We start from the raw sequence: 27,153 nt of genomic DNA on the forward strand, positions 1-27,153 counted from the left end.
TGATCAGAATACAATGCTATTACACTATATGCATAGAACACCACACCGACCTACATTATCCAACCACTGGATACAACCATTATGCATTCCCATGTTTCAGTATACATGACACATTACACTTCCCAAGAAGATCTGATCATTGGACATGACCAATATGCAATTCTTCTCCAACCTATATCAGTGGTCTCCAACCTATGGCTCTCCAGCTGTTGCTAAATTACAACTCTCATCATGTCTTGCTGACTAATCATACTCTGAGCACATGTGGCATTATAGTAAACATGGTTGACTATGGGAAATCCTAAACCAGTATGTACAATGAGTGGTCCTTTTATTGAAGACATTAGTCCTTTCAAGATTGAAGCTTGGAAATTAGAGCCGTGACCCCAAAGGGCAGAAAAAAAATCACGTGGCAAGTTTTCTGTAGATCAATTTCAGCATGAATCCACAATAGATGGTGAAATCCTGCAATCAGAGACTTCAAACGAGGCCTACTCATCAGTGCCATTAGTACTGAGCAAACCGAACCAGTAGAACCCTGTTTTGAGTTGAAGTTTGCTAAAACAGGGTTCCACTGGTTCGGTTCACTCAACATTCGTTTTGAACACTGGTGTATAACAATGTCTAAGAGCCATAAAAGTCCAGTGTAATATTCTGAGAGCGTATATAGACACTAAATATCCAGCGGGGTTGTTGATCCGGGTCTTGTAGTTAGGTAGGAACTTTAAAACGTTGATCCAGGGATTATTCTGACTGCCATAATGGAGTCGGGAAGCATTTTTTCCCCCCACAATGGGCTAAATTCTCATTGGGTTCTGCCTCATTGTTTTTTTTTTTTGTGCCTTCCTCTGGATCAACAAGGGTTGTTGGAAACAGGCTGCACTAGATGGACATTGTCTTATTTTAGCCTAGCATACTATGTTACTATGTTTTATGGCTCTTGGCCATTAATAAACACCAGATTTAAGGGTTTGTGAATTTCCTGTTCAGTTTGAAGTAATTTGGACCAAACTCAACTGTATGCAAAAATTCGGTGAACCAGCCAAATCGATCTTTTCAAAAGTTCACTCATCACTAGATACTAGACTAGCCGGGAGCCAAGATTTCATACACTGCCAACCTTGTGGGGTTTTCTTGTGTGGAGATTATACCAAGAATGGTGTGATCGAGGGAAACATCCAGCTGAAGGGGATCACGTGCACAACTCCTCGAGAGAAGGGATCAGAGGAGGATGTCAAGAATCGTTCTGACAAACAGGCAATGTGCGGTCAAGCAAATACAATGCTGGTGCTCCAAATAATGTGTCTGCATGCAAAACTAATTGTTTGTTAGCACGGATAGGCTATAACAATAGATGACCAGTTCCAGCGTCATTGCTGTCCAAGAGAAGCAGAAAGGCAAAACTCTGAGGGGTAAAAGAGCACCGAAGTTGAATCACTGCCTAGTGGAAAAACATTGCCTAGTCAAAAGAATCCAGATTTCTCCTGTACTATGCTGATGGTTTGGTTAGAATTTGGCACCAGCTTCATGAACACATGACCCCTTTATGTCAGCTACTCAGAGCATATCAGCACCTCCATCTAATTTGCAAGAAGCTTCCGGTCCTCATAGGCCAATATTTCTATAAAACGATTTCAACACCTAGTAGAATCTATGCCAAAATAAATTGCTGAAGGCCAATGGAGGTCCAACGCGCTACCAGAAGGGCGCTCTAATAAAGCAGCCATTGAGTGTTCCTACGTCTTTGTTGTAACATTATTTGCATCTTTCCAAGTTCCACATAAACATTCATGTATTTTGCTAAATATAACATTCTACATTTCCAGCTTCCTTCTTTGCATCTCAATCCTGCATTAACATTATCAAGCCAAATTATTTCAAAACTCATTTCGACTTGTGCTCAGTCTATTGAATAGAACCGTAGCTTTGTATCCAAGGGCAACAAAAAGAAAACACGAAAGGCAAAATATGCATTCAAAAATATAAACCTGTATATAGTGTACGGTGCAGGATGTTCCAGATGGAAAGTGATTACACTATTGTTATTTGAAGGTGACTTATTATTATAAAACCGTCAGAGAGCAAAACATCTAAAATGTATTTATTCCTCCGTGATGCTACCTACGTGCGATGGCAACCGGCCACCAACGCACAAGATATATTGTCCTGGTCATCCAATCATTACTCAGAAATGGCAAATAACCTGCTTAAGGATGCTTCAGGAGCCTTATCATATGCCGTACCGACCCATGGGCACTGCAACATTGTCACTTCTGCAACATTGTCACTTCCTCTCTATGTGATTGAGAGATAATAACGATAGTTCCACAGAGTACTTTAAACCTCTCAACTGTAATTCAAACAGCAACAGATGACTAATAAACCGAAACAGCGTTTTTGGTGGTTAGTCTGTGGCCTCAGGAACCGGTGGGAACAACAACCGTATATTCTCCAAACTTCTTAAATACACCAGACCCACTACTTCTGTTGGTTGTTGTCGTAGCCCTTGGACCAGTGCATCTTCACCACCCCCTCTACACATACCAGCCGGAGCTCAGCTTCCCATGTCCTAGCACTTTCGGATGGGTTGTCTTTCAGCCTAGTCAACTTATCAATTTCTATGTAAACCTGCCCCTTGGTGCAAGGGTTGCCTGGTTATATGTCCTGTGCACTGATGCTTACTGTGCTAGTGCATTCTATGTTGCAGAGCTCGGAGTGTTGAGTAGTTTGGCTAGTTAGAATAGTACTTAATTTCCCTAAGTTTCCGTGATTTAATGTTTAGTATCAGGTCTTGCCAGTGTATCTCGAACTAGAAATCGGTCCCTCTCCTGCAGTTGGGTCACCCTTTTCAGGGCAGGTGCTCTGCTTAAGATAAGCGTCCAGTTTGAGCAGTTCTGGTAAAGTAGCTTGCCAATTTCTCAGCTCCTCACTGCCCTTTTCTAAAGTACTATTTGTTATTCTGGATAGACCTGGATTACCTGCCCACTGGTTTGACTCTGTGTTTGGACCTAGCACATCCGGTGGTTTTAACTAGTAGTACCAAGCGTGACAGTTGGACTTCATTGTATGAGAATATTTCTGGTGGGTATCATTAGCAGTGAAGCTCTTTTGGGTTACAGAAGGCCACATATACTTTGAACTTAACAAACACACAAATACAGATGCAGCAGTTGCCACCTTGATCGACAATGCGATAGGTTAATAGCACAGCATGCCACGGAGCTCTATTTTCCTAGAATGGCCACTCTCATTCACTTTGAGTAGGTAACGCACCATAAACCATACAAGTACCATAAATGCACCACACTATCGCTGTAGCACACCATGGTGCTAAAGATGACAATCGTTATATCTGTACTTAACCATCGGATGAACATACGATATTACTTTAATATTATGGAAAATTGGTAACATTTCTACTGCTTCAGAACTAGTCATTCGGTCATTATAGACTCAACAATTAATGCTTGACCTCCCCTACCTTTATCGGATCTTCCAAATTTTTAGCACCTCTATGGCCCTACTAGTGGTCTAAACAAATAAAGGCTATTTTCTATGTCCTCTGACTATGACCAATATATTATTTGGTACATATGATGGATAATCTCTTGGGACTGCTTACACTTTAAGGGTCACAGTTGTGTCTTTTTCTTTTCTCCAGCTACGCTATAGGCTTTTAGCCCTTTAACATATGTGTCTTCTATTGTCTGCATGCCTTCATGACTCTATCACATCTTACATTCTACTTCATAGCACATCTCTATGCATACCGTATTCCACCAATCTCAGTATGACTTTGACCTTGTACAGAAGGTGTATGGGTTACGTGGATTTCTATAGGATCTGAATGTATATTGCACAGTGGCTATTACTGGATTCCTGCTGCACAAATGGAAGCCTCTCTCATGAATAATGCAAGCTCTATGCCGTGCAGAAGGCGGCGGCAGCAGATGTGCATAGAGAAGAGTCAGCAGTGTAATTCTAAGGTTAAAATAATGCAATCCACAGGGATCAAAAGGTAAAAATAACCCTCCTCTAACGCAGAGGCAGCAGACTCGGATTCATTCTGCTGCTCCCGTGTATTCTGCTGATAACACACAGTCCTTGTCCAATGTCACCGGCAGCAGACTGGTGGCTCTCCGCATTCAACTCTGATACAAGCAAATGCCGGAAAACGTGACTTATGCACACTTCAATCATTAACCTAATGTATCTCATCCCTGCTGACCACACTGCAAAACAAATGGGAAGAGGGAAGACAATAACCAATACCATTCACTATATTGTTACCGAGAAGGAATTAACCAATGCTTTGCTGCATCTACAAAGCATCTTCTGCATACAGTAACTTCAACTGAATCAGGCAACCTAAGCACTTGCAAGGATGACTTTATACATAGATAGACAATAAGATAACATATATTACTAATATATATACAGTACCCTATAAGTCAATGTCTAATACATAATAGAACCTTAAAGGGGTTGGACCAAAATTGTCTTTTATCACTTAGTCATAGGATAAGTGATAAAAGTGTGGTTGGTGAGGGTCTCACTGCTGAGATCCCTACCAATCCCAACAATGGCTATCCCATATTCTCTCTCTTCTTCAATGTACCCACCACTGTGAGAAGGAAATTGAATGGAATGGCGGTTGCATATACATGATGCCACTCTGTATATCTTCAACCGGGCGGATGGAGATAATCGAGTTCTTGTATTCGGCTATGTCGGGCAGTCCTATTCAAAGTGAATGGAGCGGCACCATGCATATGCAACCACCACTCCATTTAATCTCCTCCTTACTGCAGGGGTTACAGTAAGCCTACAGTGAGGAGTAGGGGTAATACAGGACCGCATTCTCAGGATCAGTGTGAGTCTCAGCAGTGAGACCCCCACCAATCATAAAGTTATGTGGACAGAGGATAACTTTTCATTTTGGGATTACCCCTTTAAGTCATGATTAGTAATAGCAGCCAAACCAGAAAAACTCAGACAGAATTGCTTTAGAGCCCTGGACTACAGTAGTGAGATGTCTGTGAAGCAGTTTTTGGTACTTTTACTTTCTACTTGTGGATGTCAATGGATGGATTGGATTGGCCAGATAGTGGTGGATGGATTGGTTGGCCAGATAGTGTGGGCCTAAGCTGACCAATCACCACCTATATGTACACATTTAGTCCGGGTCTTCGTCATGGAGGACGACAGTTATACTTTGTCTGTAGGTGTCTCTAGTCATATCAGCGGCTTTTGTCCTGCTCCAATGTCAGATAGGTTTGTATATATATATATATATTTTTTTTTTTTTTTTACTCCTGGGGTGTTGTGACATTTAGATAATACTTTCTTGTTTTCACATATATTAAATCTTGGGTTGTTATATACAGATAATATAATCCCTGTATTTACAACTAGGGGAGTTAGGCTTGCTGCAGGTTTCTGATGTGGGGTCACCCTCATCAGGGTGGGTGCTCTGCTTTTAGATAGGGTTTCATCACAGAAGTGGATTAGAGTCAGATTTCCCATCTCCCTGAATTTTGGTTTCATTATTCATATTTTCATTCCTTGCATTAATAAATTCTGTGAATATCCATCCTCCTATAGGACAATAAATTACATCTCATCTGGACAAGGTATTTTACACCCAGACGTAACAGGTTATGGATAAAGGCAATCCATAAAATAACTGGGATGAGGCTACTTAACAGCAATAGGGGACGGAGTTTTTCTGGTGTTTTTGTTGGCAAAAATTAAAACAGTCTGTAGAACTATTTCTGCCATCAAAAATACCGAAACCCGATGGACCTCAGTATATGTCAATGTGGTGCTTCAGGGTTTGTTGGTACCATTTGAGAATGGATTCGACATTGCTGTCATTTCTCCATTATGAATGCCGATCGTGACAACAGTACAAACAGAACCTAATAGGTATAAAACTAATGATAATATAAAATAAAGAAAAGAAAACAGTCCTCTACTATATTAATATAAATGGTAATACACATGCATATATAAACATGTACTGTGGAAGCTAGGTGGTCAGAATAGTGGAAGCATGCACTAGGAAACTCACACCATTGCTTATGCATAAGACCTTATGTCTCATTGAAGCCATTAGCGCTCCCCAAACCGCTGGACGGCATTCTAATAAATTGAATATAATATATATCTATTATGTTTTAACACAGAGGCCAACAGTGTATGATACTGGCTTACAATAGGAATGCTCTGCTTACGAAAAAGAATTATTAATTATGCTCATTAAAAATACCAGCAACTTCCACATCACATCAAATGTGGTTATCTAGAACATGCAGGAAGAGGTCTGAGCAGAGATCAGTCCAGGCTGATACTTAAGCCAATCAAGCAGATCTGTACAGGATAATATCTAATCATCTATTCTGCCCTGTCCTGTGCATGCTCATGAATTAAAGGAGAACAGCACATTAATGCTTCTCCTTTTAGAAGGAACAAGCTTGGTAACATGGGGAAGCCTTCATTAGAATGTCCGTGGCCCCTCCTAATGAGGAACCACATTTGGGTAGAGGACTGTATTAATTAGCTAACAAATCTGGAGATGTAATTGGTAACAGCCTACTTAGCAAGGTCTTAAAGACCCCATTCTGGCTGTCCTTTCGTCTGGTTGCTTGGTTTCCATCAGAGCATCTATGACCTTCTCAATAGGTTCCCAATCTAATAATGGACAAAGAACATTTTATTTCTAGACCATCACACTAGCTGATGGACAAAGAATATTTTTTTCTTGACCATCAAACCAGTTGATGGACAAAAAGCATTTTTTTTCTAGACCATCAAACCGGCTGATGGACCAAGAATATTTTATTTCTTGACCTTCACTCCGGCTGGTAGACAAAGAACAATTTTTTTCTTGACCATCCAATCAGTTGATCGACAAAAAACATTTTATTTCTTGACCATCAAACTGGTTGAGCAAGAAGCGTAAAGCAGAATCAGATAATTTCATACAAATTCCTAGGTAAATAAAGTGAAATAAGTAATTATTATCCATTAGGGACACCAATGCATTTCCCTGGTCTTATGAAGATCCAGTGGTGTCATTCACATTCCAGAGTTGGTGTCACATTAGTAATTAATTAATGCTATTATTTTGGAGGGGATAGGTGATTGACAGTGTAGCCAGAAACTTTTTACTTGCCCCAGTTTTTTTTTAAGTTTTCAGAGCAAAGGGGACAATTTTGGGTGGAATCATTCTTTAACATTGAGCTTCCTGCTATGACCAATGAAACCAAACTTACAGACAAGTCATAGCCAAACCAAGAGTTAACCTTCAGCTCAATGAACAATAAGAAATCCAGTTTTCAGTATCACATACACAAAATGGCCCTGAGCGCAAGGAGCCTTCAATGTGTCATACATTGTAGACCCCTCCGTCACCAAGCGAGATTGTATTAAAAAGCAGTAACAAACACTACTGACCTTTCCCAAAGATAGGGCCCTCTTCAGTAAGGGATTTCCATTTTGTGCCAGTAGCTAAATCCTTCAAGTGTTCCTCCAAATGTGGGCCTATGGCAAAAATCCTTAGTGAATAGGGCCCAATAACAGTTACAGCTTGCTATATTTAGTGTATATATATATATATATCATGCATGCACAATATGAAAATTTGGGAGCATAATCCTCCTCCAGAAATACAGGAGAATATAAAATATAACAATAGAGTATATTTACAGGAAAACCATCATAGACATTCTTATTTTAATTAGTTAATAAGTATCATTTGTAGACATTACTCTATGGATGGAGTCAATACAAAGTTGGCCAAGTGTAACATACGGTAAAGGTCTACTGAACAGCACTGTAACAGAAATGGACGAATAGTGCTTAGCGCTGCTGCTTAGTTGAGGGTGGAAGACTGTTACAACAAAATGACATCAAGAATCGTCACATCTTAAAGCATCCCTCCAGGCTTCCCATTACTAAGGTTCATTCCCTTCAGTCTATGTGTGGCAGGTGCTGAATTATCTTCTTTTTTTCACTAGTAGATAAGTGAACTGTATTTTATAACTATTCTGTCCTTGCTCTGCTGGAAATCAACTCTCCATATTGTACACTGACCTCCTGCTGAGCCTGTGATAGACTTGTTATACACAGCAGCCAATCAGAGAACATGGAGATGCAAGTGAAAGGACAGAGTAGCAGCCTGAACCAATGATGAGACAAGGGGCGTGTCTCCCTGAACCAATGATGAGACAGGGTGTATCTCAGACTCCCTGTAGTTACTGCAGTGAAATGGAACTCACAGATCAAAGCTCTAACCTAATGGAGCTGAGCTGAAAAGCAGCAAAAGAACAAAGTTTGAAGAGGATAGCAGATAAGCATCTCCTGTAGATCCTGATTTATATATAATTTTTGAGCTTCTGACTGGACAGTCCCTATAATTAACTGTTAAACCTACATATAATAGTGGTCATACATGGTCCCATATAAGGTAAAAGAATGGTTCTGATGACTAGGAGCAAGTGATACTACATGAAAGGCTTGGGCTTGTTCATTCAAAACCATTCAAAACCTCAGTCGCAGATTTCCATTAAAATCGAGGGTAAACTAGTACTGCTTTGTCTTAGAAAATGCCAGACACAATTAAAATCAATGGGGCCAGCTTGGTAGTATTCCATTTTGTCAAAGGTTGGAGCCTTTCAGCCTTTTCCTGCTCCCATAATGAAGCAGGAAAACAAAAACTATATGTGAATGAGCCGTTGCACTACATTAAAGAGGCTTTCCCACAAAATGCATTCATTACCTATCCACAGGATGAATGATAAATGTATGATTGCTTGATGTTCATCTGCTGGAAACCCCAAAGATCACAAGGACAGCGTCCTCCTGGTGAGTGCAGTAACGATGCGCATATGTGAAGCCCACTTCATTCATTTCTATGGAATTGATGAAGGCAGCGTCTCCAAAGACAATGCATAGAGCAGTGGTCACGCATGCACACGGCCGTTCCATTCACTGGGAGGACTCAGGGTGCGCTATTCTTGTCACATAGTATGTAAGGCCAAAAACAGACATATGTCCATCCAGTTCAGCCTATAATCCCCCAATGTTGATCCAGAGAAAGGCAAAAAAAAAACAAGGGGGTAGAAGCCAATTTTCCCCATTTAAGGAAAAAAAAAATCCCTCTCGACTCCTATGTGACCATCAGAATAATCCCCGGATCACCAACCCTTCTGAAGGGATCAGTGACTATAACATGTAATATTGTGTTGCTCAAGAATGGCATCCAGGCCCCTCTTAAACTCTTGAAGTGAATTTGCCATGACCACATCCTCAGGCAGAGAGTTCCATAGTCTCACTGCTTTTACAGTAAAGAACCTCCTTCCATGTTAGTGTAGAAGCCTTCTTTCCTCTAGATGTAGAGGACGTGCCCTTGTTACAGTCACAGTCCTGGGTATAAATAGATGATGGGAGAGATCTTTGTATTGTCCCCTGATATATTATACATAGTTATTAGGTTGCCCCTCAGATGGCTTTTTTCTAAACTAAATAACCCCTATTTTGATAACCTCTCTGGGTATTGTAGTCCGCCCATTCCATTTATTACTTTAATTGCCGCTTTGTACCCGCTCAACCTCTGATATGTCCTTCTTGAGTACCGGAGCCCAAAACTGTCCACAATATTCCATGTGTGATCTGACCAGTGACTTGTAAAGAGGAAGAACAATGTTCTCATCATGCGCCCCTAGACCTCTTCTGATGCCTCCCATGATCGTACTTGCCTCTGGGTGTCCCAGCACTTGGATCCTCTGCCAGGATACATTTATCTATCCTATCGATAGGTGATGAATGTATTTAGTAGGAAAGCCTCCCTTCCATAGTTATTACATAACATTAAGGAATCCTTCACATGTGCCTTAGGGCTCTGATCGGGCTTTCTGTTTCTCTGTTCCATTTTTAGAGCAAAAATAAAATGAATTAAAATGGACTTAAATGCTTTAATTTTTTTTCCTCATTGATTTAAAAAAAGTTTTCAAAAAAACTGAAAACTTTTAGTTGCTTCCATTCTGTTAGGTTTCAGTTTTTTTTAAGGGAACAGATAGTGCTGCAGACAGAAACCTAACAGAGCGGAAACAAACTGAAAGCTTTCCTGTTTTTGAAATCCCATTTAAATCAATTGGGAAAAAATGAAGTGTTTAATTTAGTTTTATTTCCGTTTCTCTGCTCCAAAAATGAAACAAAGTGATGGAAAACCCTAATGGAGCCCTAAAGCTGTATTCATGTGGGTGACTGCGATTTTCATGCATTTGCCATGCGTTTTTGCAAATCCTTGGTGCCTACCGTGTTTCCCTGAAAATAAGACAGTGTCTTATATTAATTTTTGTTCAAAAAGGTTTAACCTTTTTTTACATGTATAGCTGCCTGGACACTAAATTGACTTTTTAAATTAACTGTTAGCAGGGCTTAATTTTGGAGTAGGGCTTATATTTCAAGCATCCTCAAAAAGCCTGAAAAATCATTTAGCATCCTCAAAAATTCTGGAAAATCATGCTATGTCTTATTTTCAGGGTATGTCTTAATTTCAGGGAAACAGGGTAGATGTCTGAAGATAGTTAGATATTTGAACACCCTTTGCTATTGGTGAGACATCTTCCTATGTAGGGTGGGCTTAAGGGGGTTGGATGAGAGTAGAAAAAGTTGCCATATTTTTCCCGAAACAGCACTACTCTTATCCATGCCCCATGTCTGGCATTGCAGCGCAGCCACATTCCAGTTGGATGCAATACCAGACACAACCCAACCAGACAAGAGTGGCGCTCACAACCCCTTTAAGACAAGATGATCATTGGACTGTAGAGTGAACCTCTGCTATGTATCCGGAATAAAGAGCCTCTATAAAGAGGTATTTTGGGAATAAACATGTTTTGCAGATCTTATGGTTAATCGTAAAGGAGAAGATTCTAGACAGCTGCCATTTCCTCTGCGCTTTTGTAATGTCCCACACATGGGAACAAAACACATTTGATTGTGATTGAGGGGGGAAAAAAAAAGGACAGAATTTTAAATGCAGAAGAGGAGGGCGCGAGAGAAGGGAAGCGGAGACAAGCAGTCTGGCAATTATAGCTGCCAATGTAGGCTTGATCGGACTATCACAAACAATATACTGGGCCTTGCAGGATTTCGTTCTCATCTGATGCATTGAGGAAAAGATCACGTAGCTTAACTCTTCTGTGGAAAGCTCGGCGGTCTTAGCATGAATTAGATTCTAAGCATCTCCTGATAGAGATTTCCTTGCATACATTGCATGGGATTTAATAAATACAAGCATTCGCTGCATTAATACCTTAGCCGAAACCTTCTAGAGATTTCCCATAGAAGCGGAATGTCTTGTCAGTCACTTCCGATGGTCCATTCCAATAACTATAGTCTGTAGCTGCATATATGTTCTATATGTGCAGGGTACAGAGCTCAACCAATGTATAGCTATCGAGAAAGAATATTATCCGCCGTGTAATATAGATGATACGAGTTATTACATTTTCCATGTGGCGTTGGTCATAAAGAATAGTTTTTCATTATTATATGTGGTACATTGATAGAAGAGCAAAATATGCAAAAAAAAGCTTATTAAAGGTATGTCAGATATATAGGGTGGGCAATGGAAAAGTAGACCTCCTATGAAAGCTGTCTTTGTTGTCCATAGCAGCCAATCACAGCGCATCTTTCATGTTACCTCGGAAGTATAAGAAATTAAAGATGCGCTGTGATTGGCTGCTATGGACAACAAAGACAGCTTTCATAAGAGCGGGTGCTGGGCTCCCTTTTTTGTGCCTGTTCTGTATATACTCATTGTCAAAAAAAGTCCAGATCCTGGAAGGAGTTGTCAATTTTTTGTAAAAAACTCAGCATGCAGTTACAAATGATGAGAGTTGTGGTGATTAGATGAACGGCGTTGCCACATGAGGTTCTAAAAGTGGTTCCCCCCATGGCCTATAAAACGCTCTCTAGTCGCCTTGTGTGTAGTGATCTCTTCTGTAGAGCTTGTTGACCACTAGACGCCTCTACAAGTTTGAGAGGTTTATCCAGGTTTAGTTTGGGCACTGATGGTCGTGTTCATGTCTAGAAACCTGGGGGTGAGCACCTCAATCCTGCTTTGTTGTGGAGTAGCACACCACTGCTGGTGTAATGGTCGGAAGGGGGGGGGGGGAAATCGCATACGACAGTCAGTCACCCCCAATAGAACATGTATGGGACCATCTGGGACGCCAACTTCGACAGCCTACGAATTTGCACAATCAAAAGGCTCAGTTACAGCAAATGTTTAGCAAAATGCCACAGGATACCATACAGAACCTGTTTGCCTCCATACCCGCCCCTATCAAATCTTGTATGCCAGCTAGATGCAACCCAACATAGTACTAGAGCCGCCATGCCCCCCATATCACATCTTGTATCCAAGCTAAAGACGATACAACAGGGTACTAGAGCCTCCATGCTGTCCGTATCACATCTTGTATCCAAGCTTGAGGCAGTCCAACAGGGTACTAAAGCCTCCATGCCCACTTATATCACATCTTGTATCCAAGCTAGAGGTAGTACAACAGGGTACTAGAGCCTCCATGCACACTTGTATCACATCTTATATCCAAGCTAGAGGTGGTACAACAGGGTACCAGAGCCTCCATGCCCACCTATATCACATCTTATATCCAAGCTAGAGGTGGTACAACAGGATACTAGAGCTTTCATGGCCGCCTGTATCACATCTTGTATCCAAGCCAGAGGTGGTACAACAGGGTACCAGAGCCTCCATGCCCACCTATATCACATCTTGTATCCAAGCCAGAGGTGGTACAATAGGGTACCAGAGCCTCCATGCCCACCTATATCACATCTTATATCCAAGCCCAAGCTAGAGGTGGTACAACAGGATACTAGAGCTTTCATAGCTGCCTGTATCACATCTTGTATCCAAGCTAGAGGTGGTACAACAGGGTACCAGAGCCTCCATGCCCACCTATATCACATCTTATATCCAAGCCAAAGCTAGAGGTGGTACAACAGGATACTAGAGCTTTCATGGCTGCCTGTATCACATCTTGTATCCAAGCTAGAGGCGGTACAGCAGGGTACTAGAGCCTCCCTACAAGAGATCAGTTCTCTGCAATAAATTCTCCTTTTGCTCTGATATTGTAATCACTTACTTATATTAAAGGGGTTGTCCCGCGCCGAAACGGGTTTTCTTTTTTTCAATAGCCCCCCCGTTCGGCGCGAGACAAACCCGATGCAGGGGTTTAAAGAAAAAAACGGATAGTACTTACCCGAATCCCCGCGCTCCGGTGACTTCTTACTTACCTTGCGAAGATGGCCGCCAGGATCTTCACCCTCGGTGGACCGCAGGTCTTCTGTGCGGTCCATTGCCGATTCCAGCCTCCTGATTGGCTGGAATCGGCACGTGACGGGGCGGAGCTACGAGGAGCAGCTCTCTGGCACGAGCGGCCCCATTCAGAAGGGAGAAGACCGGACTGCGCAAGCGCGTCTAATCGCACCATGGAGACGAGGACGCTAGCAACGGAGCAGGTAAGTGAATAACTTCTGTATGGCTCATAATTAATGCACGATGTATATTACAAAGTGCATTAATATGGCCATACAGAAGTGTATACCCCCACTTTGTTTCGCGGTACAACCCCTTTAATGTTACAATTACACATAAAACGTTTCATTGCATTCTGACAACCTATATTGTTTTGGACAATGAGTGTATTCGACATCCATCAAATTAACTATTATATTTATTATATGTCCTTGTATCAATGTACCATGTGCAATAATGAACAAACTATTCTTTCTGACAAACACTACATGAAAAATGTAATTATAACGCACATCATTGTTTGATACTATATTTCCCTTTTTCTTGATAGCTATACACTGACTTAGTTATTTATCTTGCACACAGTAAAAAGGAAATTCTACTGAATCAGCAGATTTTTCTGCTGGAGGGATACATGAAAGTGATGCGGCTTAGTTCTTTATTCCGCAGTGTATCTGTCCTGTGTGCACCTAGTGATATGCTCTCACCTGGACTGGTTGTGCAAGATATGCATACAACTACCCTTAGCGTTTTATCCCAGAACAATGGTGGTATCCTGGTGAAAACAGGAAGCCGGAGCTGAAAGCCCCTGCTGGTTACCGGGCGAACAGCCTCTCCCACTATGAAGAACTTTATTAAAGCTATGTATTAGGACCCCGGATTGAAGTCTTCCTCAGGCATAAAATACGTGGATATAAACAATACCTACCTTCATATTGTATAGTAATCTATTGAGAGTGTTTTATCCTGAGGAAGACTCCTATCAGCGGTCGTAACGTGTATCCACTTAAGTGAAAAAAAGATGTTAACTGCATTTAGGAAACTTTCTAAATCAAACCACCCCTAGTATAGATTAGATGTCTGCAGCTCGAAGTTTTTGGGCCCATAGATTCCTATGTGGGAAGACATGTAGCAGCTATTATCGCCTAAGTATGGAACCAACTCTCACTAAAATATATGGTACTCACTTCCTTCTTATGATGCAGATTATGACGTTTTCTTCCAAAAATAACCCCAAACCTGTCCATGGGTTGTGTTTTGTTGCAACTCAGTTCCATTAAAGTGAACAGGGCTGAGCTGCTATACCAAGATGCTATCTTACCAAAAGTATTTGGACACCCCTATTAGTAGAACAGATCATGTCTTATTAGCATGTCAATATGTCCTAAATCATGCGACATAAGATGCAGACCCTTGGAGGTGTCCGCCATAGTTTGCTTTTCTTTGTTTCATTTTAAGAGGTTTTCCGGTTGTAAACTATTGATGACCTATCTTAGAATAGGTCATCAATAGCAGATTGGCTGTAATCTGTTGCTTGGGACCCCTGCTGATCAGCTGTTCACTGGGCTGGTGCACTCATGTACTGAACTGAATTTGGCAGGAGGCAAACAGCTCTGTTCCCACTGCAGTGGCCACGCTTGGTATTGCAAGCAAAGTTCCCATTCATTCCAATAGGAACTTGGCCTGCAATATGAAACCTGGCCACTACAGTAAGAATGGAGCTGTCTGCTTCCTGCAGAATTCAGTTCAGTACATGAATGCACCAGCCCAACTAAGAGCTGATCAGCAAGGGTTCTGAGCACCAGACTCACGCTAGTCTACCACCGATGACCTATTCTGAGGATAGGCCATCAATAGTTTAGAACCAGAAAACCCCTTTAACACGCCTCGGTCAGAGGAATTTACAGAGGTTAAACATGGCAGATAGTTGTTACATTAGTTTACTCGCGGTTCGTGACATTTCCTCTAAAACCCAGGTGGCCAAATTAACTGTGAGTTATGTGATCACAAGGTGGAAGAGAGAAGGACATACCACGGCTAAAACAATAACCGGACAACCTAGGGATTATTCGTGGCGCTCGCTTTTCCACTATCCAGGAGCAAATTGAAAATCTGCAAACGAGTGGAAGCCAAGTCCGTGTCAGCACCGTATGGAACTGCATGCCATTGAGTATACGGGTTATGCACAAGCCGCCCATCACAAAGCCACCACGATTCTTGATCAGGTGTCCAAATACGTTTGGTAGGATAGTGTACAACCCATTGATAGGTCTGCTGTTTTTGGGAGTCACCCTGCCATGTTTTGTAACTCTAGACAAACGCTGTATGGGTCCAGCCTTACATGGTGATAAGTCTGCAGCATGTGGATGAGATTTGGTAAAATGTAATCCAATTTCCTGCTACTGTAATATGCTGCAGATTTTCCACATACAAATCTGGTGTCCAAAATTTGCACACGATCCAACCCCTGTGAATATTCCTTAAGGGGTTGTCCCACTTATAGCTATTCATGATCTATCCTAAAGATAGCAGATCAGCAGGGGTCTGTCACCTGGGACCCACTGGCAATCATCTGTTTTCTGGGGTCAGTATCTTTGTGTACTAAGCTGTTTTGCAGCAGGAAGCAGACAGCTCCATACACTGTGCAGTGGCCCATATTGGTATTGCGTCCACTTCAAATGGACACTCTGTAGTACCAACCCAGGCCACTGTGCAATGTACAGCGCTGTTTGCTTCCTGCAGCAAAACAGCTCAGTACACAAAGACGCTGACCAGGGGAAACAGCTGTCCTATCCTGAGGATAGGCCGTCAATAACTGGAAGTGGAACAACACAATCAAAGTGCCAAAACTCAATTATAAAACTACATACCGCATATGACATCTATCATATCCTTCATGTCATTAACAGATGGTCCATGTACTGGATTATATCCATATTACGTTCCACACCATATTCTCATGAGTGGGATCTGTCCATATGAGCTTAGTGAGTGGGACAGCGCTGTAATCTCAGAAAGGAGCAGTCATATTTAAAGGGCTTTTCTATGCAAATACTATAGGTCAGGATAGGTCATCGTTAGTTGATTGGCTCGGGTCCATTGCATAGGACCCTGGCCGATCAGCTATTAGTGCAGCAATACACAGGGGTCATAGTGGAAGCAGTTGGTTCTGACCCCTCTATAGTAGCCACTGCTTGAATTTGCAGACACAGCTGTCATTGATTTTAATTACGAGCGCTGGGCTCTACAGAGGGGTCAGGACCAACTGTTTCCTCTCCGACCCTTTGTGGATTATGATGTTGACAGCGGGTAACCCCTCAACTGATTGGCTGAGGTCCCAAGTGGTGAACCCAAGCTGATCCAACTATTGATGACCTGTCCGGAGGATAGGTCATCAATAGCATTTGCATGAAAAATGCTTTTAATTCCAAGGCTGCTACCTCCACAGGGGTTTAGTCCTACAGCTTGGGATGATAGCAACATTTTAATAGGGAGGAATAAGTGTTAACGTTTGCTACATTGTAGTAAAAAGGAAACAGCTTTGAAACTGTTACATCTTAAGGGATTTACACATTTTTGCTATAAAAAGCTCCATATGCAAAACTGCGCTTCTGCGTTGGAGCGGATGGTCCTGAAGGCAGCGTGATATTAGGGTTATGGCGCTAGTTGGCCGGTAATTGACATGCTAGATTTTGGCTTGCATAGACTGTAATACATTCATCTTGTTCTTGCTGTCTTTGAGTGCATCTTGCAGCAGGTACAGCACTTGCAGACTGCTTATTAACCTAGATCAGACATGACTTGCTTTCACTGTCTGTCACTTGAGCTGTTCACAATTTAAAGACTTTTCATCCCCACCGCCACCCCCAGGCCCTGAAGCAGCTCGCTGTCATGTGTGTTTGTGTGTCGGGGGTGTTTTTTTCTAACAGCTGCCTCCTCTACCCCCTCCTATGCAAATGATGCTGACTGGCACACACGCCGCATATTGCTTTATCTGCACGGTCTCAGCATTGGCGGCTCTGGATATGTATAGATTTTAATTCTCTTTGAAATAGAAGCTCATTATAAATACATCATATGACTCCAGGTCTTTCCTGACTACGAGTTAAGGTGCATTCACATGGGCGATAAAATGGCGCGAGGTTTGTGCATAGGGGGAAGCACAAAACTCACACGAATTCAAAATGCGTTCTTTTCAATGGGTCTATTGACATAGGCGATTTTGCTTCCGTAGTATGTTGTATTTTCATGCAAGCCTCACATGGGAATCGGACATGCAGTTGTGCGATCTCCCATATATCGCACAGCAAACGGATGTAGTGTGCCCTCCTGAGAATGTTGGGCGCGACTCACGCTCTCTAATGTGGAAGCACCCTAATGCAGGATATTACAAGGGGACTTGTCCAATAGTCATTCAATACAGAGTACTTTCTTGCATAAGAGCTGCTGTAGACAAGCATAGGCACAGATATGCTCGCGATAGCGCAACTTTTTGCGCTGTGAAGGTCGCGCTATTGGAGTTTTTAACCGTACTTTCTATGGTGAGGATATACCCATGTCATGATTGAAAAGGCTGTACAACCTAAGGGCTCAGTCACACGGGCACATTGGCGCCTGTGTTACTGCAGGAGGAATACGGACGTACCTCAAGACAGACGTCTCTCTGCAGTGCCGGGAGAAAGAACATGTGATCGCTTTCATTGCCCGTCATGTGTTCTTTCTTCAGCGCTGCAGAGAGACGTCCGTCTTGAAGTACGGTCGTCTTCCTCCTGCATTGAGGGCTCAGTCACACGGGCGCATCGGCGCCTGTGTACGGGTGCCGACGCGCCCGTGTGACTGAGCCCTAATTTGTTAGCGGTGTTATTGATTTCCCCCAAAAAATTGCGCAATTTTTTTTAGGGATCCAATGCACCCCCACAGACACCTATTGTGCCTTTAGTGTGCAAATGCGCACAAAAATAGAGTATGTAGCGTGTTTTAAAAATGTTCCCCTTAAATTATATTTTTATGCCTGGACTGGGCAAAGTATCAAATATGAAAAACTCTTAGCTTGGTCCAGCCCTCAGCCTGGCTAGAAATGTATTTCCCCATAAAATCTTATTTAAAGGGATCCAATCAAGTTGAACATGGGGTCTGATCTGCAGGCAGCATGTTATAGAGCAGAAAGAGATGAGCTGCATCTTTCCCACCACTCTCGGCTGTTTATGGAAAACAGCTGACCACTAATGGTCATGACATCTATGTATGCCAGACCCTGAATATCTGTATACCAATATTTAATCAGTTGTCTGATGAAGAGGTCTGTGAACCTCGAAACGTGTTACCTGCTGGTTCTAAATAAAGTATATTTTTAAAGAGACCAATGTCATCAACTCCACTTGGTTTTGAGTCAAGGGATTGCACCAGAGCTTTAGTTCTCTTTGGGATCTTTCGCACGGGTGGAATTGACCCACAGGATACACCACAGGCCGTGGTAATTCTGCATTAAAATCTGCAGGCTACCTGCACATGTTTGTGTGGATTAAATCTGCCTGCAAATTTGCATCAAAATCCACAGTTAGACCAGTGGATTGTACGGATTTCCATAGCTTTTGTGGTGCATCCTGGCGGAAATATTTTGCCTGTCTGGAAGGCCCCTTATACCGCCCTTCATCTTATGTTGAACGTGGTATCCTATCTGCCACAGCAGGATATAGAGCAGGGGGAGCTGAGCAGATTGATATATAGTTTTGTGGGGGAACGATTTAGTATAATTTGACACTTATTGTTTGAAACCTCTGCTAACTTTAGGTTCAGGAGTCCAATGGGCGGTCCTACTCTGTGTACACGCTCAAACAGTTAAGGGGGTTTTCCCTCATCACACTATTGATTACCTATCCTAGGCCAGTAATAGTTGATTGGTGGGGATCCACCAAGAGTCCCGCTCAAGAGTCCCACCTATCAGCTGATTGAAGAGATAGTGGCGCTCAGGTGAGGTTGTGCCTGGTATTGCAGCTCAGGGCATGTGACCAATGAAAGAAAAGTCACGTGCCTAAGAAGAGGCAGCGGCGTCCACTCGAATGCCATGGTCTCTTCAATCACCTCATTAGCATCGATCCTCAACTATGATATTTCATCAATAGTTTAGTTCCGGAAAACTCCTTAAAACTATCAGTCACAGATTAGGACCACCCACTGGACTCCGAAGTTCAAAATTAGCAGAGTTTTAGATCAGTACATGACAAGTTCTACCGAATCTTTCCCTACAAGACTATATATCAATCTGCTCTATAATATGCTTTCTGTAGATAAGACTACAAATTCTATACGACAGGTTCCCTTTAAGGATCGCAGAGGTATCAAAAATGTGGTATATCGGGCAAAGTATCATAAATTTTGTAGTGGCAGTGCCTGATACTACAACTTCCTGCAGCTCAGTCCCATTCAAATTAATGGAACTGAGCTGCAAAACCGGGCACCACCATTATCAAATGTACAGCGCTATGCCTGGTAAACAATAAACAGTATGCGCAGCTCGCCAAAGTGCTACCACCCCTACAGTCAGCTGATCAGCAGGGTCCCAGGAGTTGGACCTCCCACCAACCCAGTATTGATGAACTATATAACAATATGGTAGGCCATCAAAATCATGAGAAAAACCTTTAAACTGGCCATAGACATAGTCAATCTGTCAGTTGTTCAAAGTTGTTGAACAACTTTTCAATACATTGTAATACTTAACAATCCCTACCAATCAGCTGATTTAAGTAACAGCAGCACCTGTACTAGGCACAGCACCGTGCACTGAATGGTGGCTCTGTCTGGTATTGCAGCTCAGTCCTACTTAAATGGGACTAGGTTGCTCTCCCATTGATTGTGACGTCATAGGCCTGAAATGACGACAGGTCATCAATAGTTTGCACCCTGAAAACCTCTTTAATCCCACTAACGTTAATGGGGATGAGCTGCAATACCAGAAGACCCAAGACAACCTCTTCAACTTGAGTTATCGCGAAGGATAAACAAAGGAGACCCAAAGGGTTAAATGGAAATTCAACTTTTTTAACCCATCGAATGCACCTCTGGGTTATGGCTGCAAACAAAGAACCCACTAAGTTCATTGACTATTCCCAATATATGGGCCACCGTATAAGCCCATTAAGCAAAGTTTATAAAGAGTTAGCGCCCGGCACCCAGTCATTTTTCTTTGGCCTCATTTAATCATCTAGTTTCTGCTGAACAGGTAAGAAAGTTTATCTTTTTTTTCCATCCTGGCCTCTGTACAACGGCGAGGGTCCTGGAGGGACTGGTTTTATTGTTAATTTAAAAAGCCAGAATTAATTACGTTGTGGAAATGAAAGTTATAATAAGCTCACTTTATGGCTACGCTGTGCCTTTCGAGCTTGTTCCTTCTCAGCATCTTTACAAGACAATACCAGATATGAATCATAGCTATTGACTGCCGACTTGTCTTATTTATGTATTTGTCTTCTCTTCGAAGAGCACTTATTCCTGTCCATTATTGCTCAGTCTTTTTATAGTCTTGGTGGTGACGGGCTTAACTCACAGCAGGTGGGATTCGATATACGGTCTTGTAAGTGATGAAATGGGAAATGCCAAGATATCTGCAAATTAACAGTATCATTATACCACTCATAATGAAATCATCACACAATGCGGAGCCTCTATGGTAATTCCATTTTCATGCCTAGTCTCAAGGTCTATGCCAGCCGTTATCTACCAGAGGGTTGGAGGGAAACTGACATCTTAAGGGAACCCACTGGTTTGAAAGGAAATTATTTTTGACCTAAAAGTGACCAAAAATGTTCATTATAATAGCTTTTTTAACGTCAATTGGTTTCTTTTCATTCAACATTTCTCTGTCCAGTGTAAACTGTGGCTATTGATTTTAAAGTGACCCTCTGGTTTCTGGACAGAAGTTTGTCCCAGGACAAGAGGGGCAGTGGATATATTACCTGCAGTTATTCTTTTCTGTTGCCCCTGCGATCTGCTGGTTTCAGCCCCTGTTTTCGGCTGTCTAAGATGGCTGTAGGAATTTTCTAACTGTCTAATGCACACTGTGCACTGGTCGCTGATTGGTCAGTGCTGATCATATGAGCAGCTCTGGCCAATGAGAGAGCAGGTATAGTGCATTAGTAGTCTAACACTACCAATGAATTGTGGGGATTAGGTAGCCTGAAGATTGCGTTGGCCATCTTTGATGGCTGTCAACTGGACCTAGAACTGGTGGGCTGGAGGTACTGCACAGAAGAAAAACTGCAGGTAATATCCCCCTTTCACCTCAAGCCCCAGGCCATAATTTTTTCTCAAAACTGGGGGATCACTTTAATAGAGGGTCAAAAGGGTCAGGATAGATCAGTTGCATTAGGACAAGCTGAAGAGAACTAATTTTCCTCCCTGAAGTATAAATCTTATCAATGTTCTTTGTATACATCCAATACACAAGAAAAAAAGTAGGGAATTCACTATTTTCTGTGAAAATGTTGGTACATAACCCAATTCTAATTTGTGACCTGAAATATATACTGACCTACACTAAAATATTAAGCAATTTCAAAAGTAGTGATGTCTTCATAGCAATTTAAGAGAAAGCAAGCTGCAAGGCTCCCGGGCAATGAAGAACGAACTTTTGAAAAGTTTGGTTTGGTCAGTTTGCTGAAGTTTGGGTTGATCTGAATTATGTTCGAACCAAACTGAAAGTTCACTAAGATCCCTAAACCTGGCGTATAGCACTGTCTAAGAGACATAAAACCCTGTACAACACTCTTAGACAGTGTAATCGACCAGTATTCAGGAATAGTATTGAACGAACCAAACCAGTAGGACCCTGTTTGGATAGAACTTTGCTAAAAGCTTGGTTTTGATTTGTGCTGAACCAAACTTTGAGCAAAGTTCGACCGGAAACGGGGTTCTACTGGTTTGGTTAACTCAACGCTACCACCGGGACTGTGTGTTTCCTTATTCTTACTGCTCCAGGCAATCTGTAACTGTAACTTTGTTCATGGCAAGGCTAACATTCGCAATCGCCCAACATGGGTAGGTGCCAGAATGCACTGGGCTTGGGAAGCATTTGGAAAATATGTATAAGCATGTTGTCACGGGTTGGTAGACATGTGCACCCACTTGACCAAAAGCTCAAATATGCCTGGAGCTGTCCCTGGTTGATGAGCTTTGCTATATCCTATATGAGAGTGCCACTAACAGTAAAAACGTCAGTCTTATATACAAGCTACGGTATAGTTATATCCAAGTTATATTCTACATGGGAAGCCTACTATTAAAAATAAAATTGCATGCTCTCTAGGGATGAGCTTAACACAAAGATACTGAGATCTAAATTACCTTGAAGACATAACCTTCAAAACATACATTTTAATATTTTTTTTCTATCAGGTAAAGCCTTTTAGTAAGACAATATTTAGCATATCGAGCTAGCACAACTTGCACAAGCCAGATTAATAAGGACTTCCTTACAGTGCTACTATTATCTAAGACCTTTAAGGTGCCCATACACATTAGATTAAGCTCAAAACAAACATGCTGATTTTGGTGGGACCGTCCAATCATCTAGCGTGTATGGGCGAGTTCCGACTTTCCCCCTAACAGATGATACTGGGAAAATGAAGGATCGGGCATGTTGGATTTTGATGACTGATCCATTAGTTTTCAAAGGGGATAAGCCTCCACCAGAGATGTTTGCTAGCAGCTTACTCTCTTCTGTCCTTTGAACCAAGTGTGCTTGTGTATGAGGGAGTCGGGAAGAATAGCTGCAGCCAAACACGTATTCAGCTTATTGAAGATGTAAGGGCACTTGAGTGCCGAAGCGAAGCGTGTGTTTCTGTTACTGTATTTGTTGCAGTCATGGCTTATGTGCACCTGTGCATTTATTTGTTGGAGGTGCTGATTTTGTTTCTGTTGCACTTGTGGAGCAGTGACTTTCTCCATGTTTGTCTTGCACTCCGTCCACCCATCTGTCACTGACCCTTTAACCCCTTGAGTGGCACGCAAGCTCCACTGCTCATAGCAACATAGCCCGGAAGATTTCCGGGCTATGTATCACTATGGGAGCTGCAGAGCACAATGCCACAAGCTGTGACAGTGTGCTCTGCCTGCACAGTCCCACAGAGAACAAAGCAAGGGCTTTGAAAAACCAGCAGAAGATATTGCCGACATGCCGGCAATCTCCTGCACTGGTTTGTTTACAGGTTGCCATAGAGACCATCGGCTTGTCAGAAGCAAGCCGATGGTCTCTGTGGCAGGGAGAGCTGGTTGTTAGCTGTCAGAGGACAGCTAGGTACTAGCTCTTACAGCAGAGATCAGAGAAAACCTCCGATCTCTGCTGTGTTAACCCTTTACATGCTGCAGTCTATGTGACTGCAGCATGTAAAGGGCTGTCACTGCAGCATGTAAAGGGCTGTCACCATCGGACCCCCGGAATGTGATCAGGGGTCCTGATGGGTCCCTGTGGAAGTCCCCTAAAGGGACAAAAGAAAAAAAAATTTAAAAAATTTAAAAAAAAGTAAAAAAAAATTATAAAAAAAAATTATAAAAACACTTGTCTCCCTTTACTTTGTAAAAAATCAAAAATATAATCACACATGTGGTATCCATGCGTCGTAATGACCCAGAGAAGGAAGTTAATACATTATTTAACCCCTTAATGACATGGCCCCTTTTTTTCTTTTTTCCCCATTTCTTTTTTTCCTCCCCCCTGTTTAAAAAAATCACAACTTGTCCTGCAAAAAACAAGCCCTCATATGGCCATGTCAATGGAAAAATGAAAAAGTTATGGCTCTTGAGACGCAACTGCAAAATTAGTTGAAATTCAATGATTAGACCATTTAAAAAAACCTGCCCTGGTGGGCACGACAGGGTGGTAGGAAACCCGCCACTCAAGGGGTTAATTAGGCTATATAGCCTGATATCCTACTTTCCCTGAATCCATTAAGGCTTAAACCAAAGAGAAGTGTCTGTTAGAGCCAGGAACTTGTCCAAATGTAATAGTTGCCTGAATGTGGCAGATGGGCCCATGTGTCTTGATCAAAATATGAACAAGGAACCTTATATACCAGAACCAGAATATATCTGTGTGTGTGTTTCTGTTTCTGTCTTTGTTGCAGCCATGCAGGCTTGTATGCTTTTAATTTATTTATTAGAGGTGCTGAATGTGTTTTTTAATGTAGGTGCACCTTTAGAAGTGAGTTGCCCCTATACAGGGAATTACGCTGTTCATGCCTATAGTTGGGTGCCAAACAGCTCACTCAGCTGCCAGCTATTTCTCCTAAACCCCCCCATACAGATCCATGTTCATTTCGGCCAGGCATGCAAGTGTTTTGCATGGAAAGAGTGCAGAAAGCCACTGCCAGACACCTCTGATAACGGCTTATTGCCTGGGAACAAAAGGATCAGGCAGCTGAAATCTAAATGCCTAATCCTTATTTCCCCTGACATCTGTTGTCAAGGAAAAGTTGGGAGGCCGCCATACACATTAGATTATTGGCTGGTCCAGTTGAAGTCAGTGGGTTCAGACAATCTAAATCTAATGTGTATGACCGCCCTAGCACTCAAACGTTGCAGAAATGCTGCAGTTTTGTTGCGGAATTTCTGCAGCGGATCCGCAGTAAAACTGCAGGTTAGAGTTCAGTAAGAAATCCGTTGCGTTTTTTTTTTCTAGGATTTTCTTTAATCTCATTCACTTTAATAATAAGCATTTACGCCTGGGGTTTCTTCAACATGTGACCGCACCCTTAGGCTATTTTATTAGTGGGATCCTCCAATGTGAGCATTGTCAGCATCCCTATGTGAAGTCTGCTCTTGCAGCTATGATGGAGTTGTGCGGGAAGTGTCAGCTACTACTCCCTCCTAACATGAGAATCAACCGCTAGGGTTGTCATGGCACTACGCAATTGTCTCCCCTATAGCATATAGATGCAACAAACTTGAACTTGACTTTTTCAACTTTTGTACTGCCATTTTAAAAGGGTTATCCCACTAAAAACCATTTATCACGAATCCACAGGTTAGGTGATTAATACCTGCTTGCTAAAGATCCAACTGTTGGGACCCCCAACAATCCTGAAATTGGTGCACTCTGTATGCCCCATGTGACTGAAGTAATGACATGCATGCATAACCAATGCCCTGTTGACTTCTATGGGAAGAGAGGGAGATGGCCAAGAGCAACTGTGTATTTAACACGTTAAATGTCAAGTTAAAGTTTGCTACTTCTGTACATGTTACTGCTTATGATTATCTGTTCATTTGGTACTTACTGTCCCATGTAACCTGCACCTAAAACAGTAAAAAAAACAAGAGCACAATCTCTACACACGTACCTGTGATTTTGTCCCGCACCAGCTTGCAGGATTCTATTTCTCCAATGCTGCCAAATAGACTCCTGAACTCTTCTTGCGTCATGTTTTGCGGCAAATAGTTGACTATGAGGTTTGTTTTGCTGTCGTCTGTAGCTGCCCCTGTCTGCATCGGAGAAGCACAGTTTCGACTATTACTGGATGGTCCATTGCTCGTATTGGAAGTTGGGCCATTCGACACCTGAGGTTCCATGGTGCTAATTATCTGCAATAAAAGAAGCAGAAGAAGGATCAGCTTGTGACTGTGTGTACAGAATACAATACTCTTTCACTTGTGTTGAAGAGTCTATTATTATGCAAAATTGTGGCTTGTAGAGCCATCAACGCTTCTTTATGTTTTTATCGGAGTGAACTTGATGTTTGCGTAGCTTCTGTATGTTTGAGCAGCTAGACAAGGGTCAAGATTCAATAGAAATCATTTCAAGGTACTAGAAAGCAAATGTAACAATATCTGGCATGCATCTATAGTATATACACTAAATGGCCACTTTATCACCGCCCCCGTCTAGTAGCGTGCCGGATGTCCTTTGGCCTTTAGAACCGCAGAAGTTCGTCATGGAATAGATTCCAGTAGGTGATAAAAACATTCTGCATTCTGAGTATTGGGAATAAAATCTAATTTCATCACCATCTATGTGTCTACCGATGCTTTCGTCAACACCGTGTACGAATAAACAGATAGGTTTTTCAATGTTCTTTGTCTTTTCCCACTTAATCAACCTCATGCTGCGTCTTACATAACATTACCTTATTATTGTTTATGTGGCATGGTTTCAGATAGAAGGACCTTGCGGTTGTGCTCAGGTAGGTCTGCATGTTTAGTAGAGGACCACTTCTTGCAGTTGCCATAGATTAGATGGCGGTGCTGACATGTTCTGACCAGCTGACAGGAAGGGGTCATCGATTCATGCTGCTTGTGCCAAATTCTGAGCAGGACGGTGCAACTAGAATCTGCATTCATCTGACCAGGTGATGGTTTTCTATTGCTCAGTGATATAATTCTTGCGCCCTTTCACCTACCAGGTCTCGCCTCTCTGTTTCTCAAGGGGCCATTCACATGGGCATATTTCTCATCCATGGGCCCATTATAGGCAATAAGATGTTTTTTGACATGGACCATCGCGGCTTACCCTATTCTAATTCATATCATGGACAAGAAGCGGACATGCGATCTCCACTGCCTATGGGTATTAGGCAGCACCTGTGTGCAACTTGCATACACCCATGTGAATGGGCTAGGCCGGTCTCACACGGACGGGTCGGATTCCGCATTCAGGAGCACGCAGTGGAATCCGGCCTTGTCCCTGGCCAGCGACCGCACTTACCTTGTATTGTGGATGGCTGTGGCGGCTTGCCATCTGTCAAGCGCAGTACAGATTTTTTTTTATCAAATGTGTGTCTTTCCTGTGCCATCCTAGGCGATGA

General features: G+C 42.3%; 1 protein-coding gene across 5 annotated transcripts in view; it reads right to left on the reverse strand.

Annotated features, from left to right (window-relative positions):
• The window catches only part of ELAVL4 (ELAV like RNA binding protein 4), a 129,884-nt gene that overhangs the window by 27,377 nt on the left and 75,354 nt on the right, over positions 1 to 27,153 (reverse strand). For 4 of the 5 annotated variants that reach the window (XM_066597618.1, XM_066597617.1, XM_066597621.1 and 1 more), the window contains exons 2-3: positions 25,693 to 25,933; positions 7,459 to 7,545 (exon numbers count right to left, since the gene is read on the reverse strand). In XM_066597618.1, coding sequence (XP_066453715.1) covers positions 7,459 to 7,545; positions 25,693 to 25,933 — 328 coding nt within the window. The remainder of the gene's footprint in view (positions 1 to 7,458; positions 7,546 to 25,692; positions 25,934 to 27,153) is intronic. The other variant, XM_066597619.1, reaches the window with a different exon arrangement.

Source organism: Eleutherodactylus coqui, chromosome 3 (genome assembly GCF_035609145.1).
Source record: "Eleutherodactylus coqui strain aEleCoq1 chromosome 3, aEleCoq1.hap1, whole genome shotgun sequence".
Taxonomy (NCBI): Eukaryota; Metazoa; Chordata; class Amphibia; order Anura; family Eleutherodactylidae; genus Eleutherodactylus; species Eleutherodactylus coqui.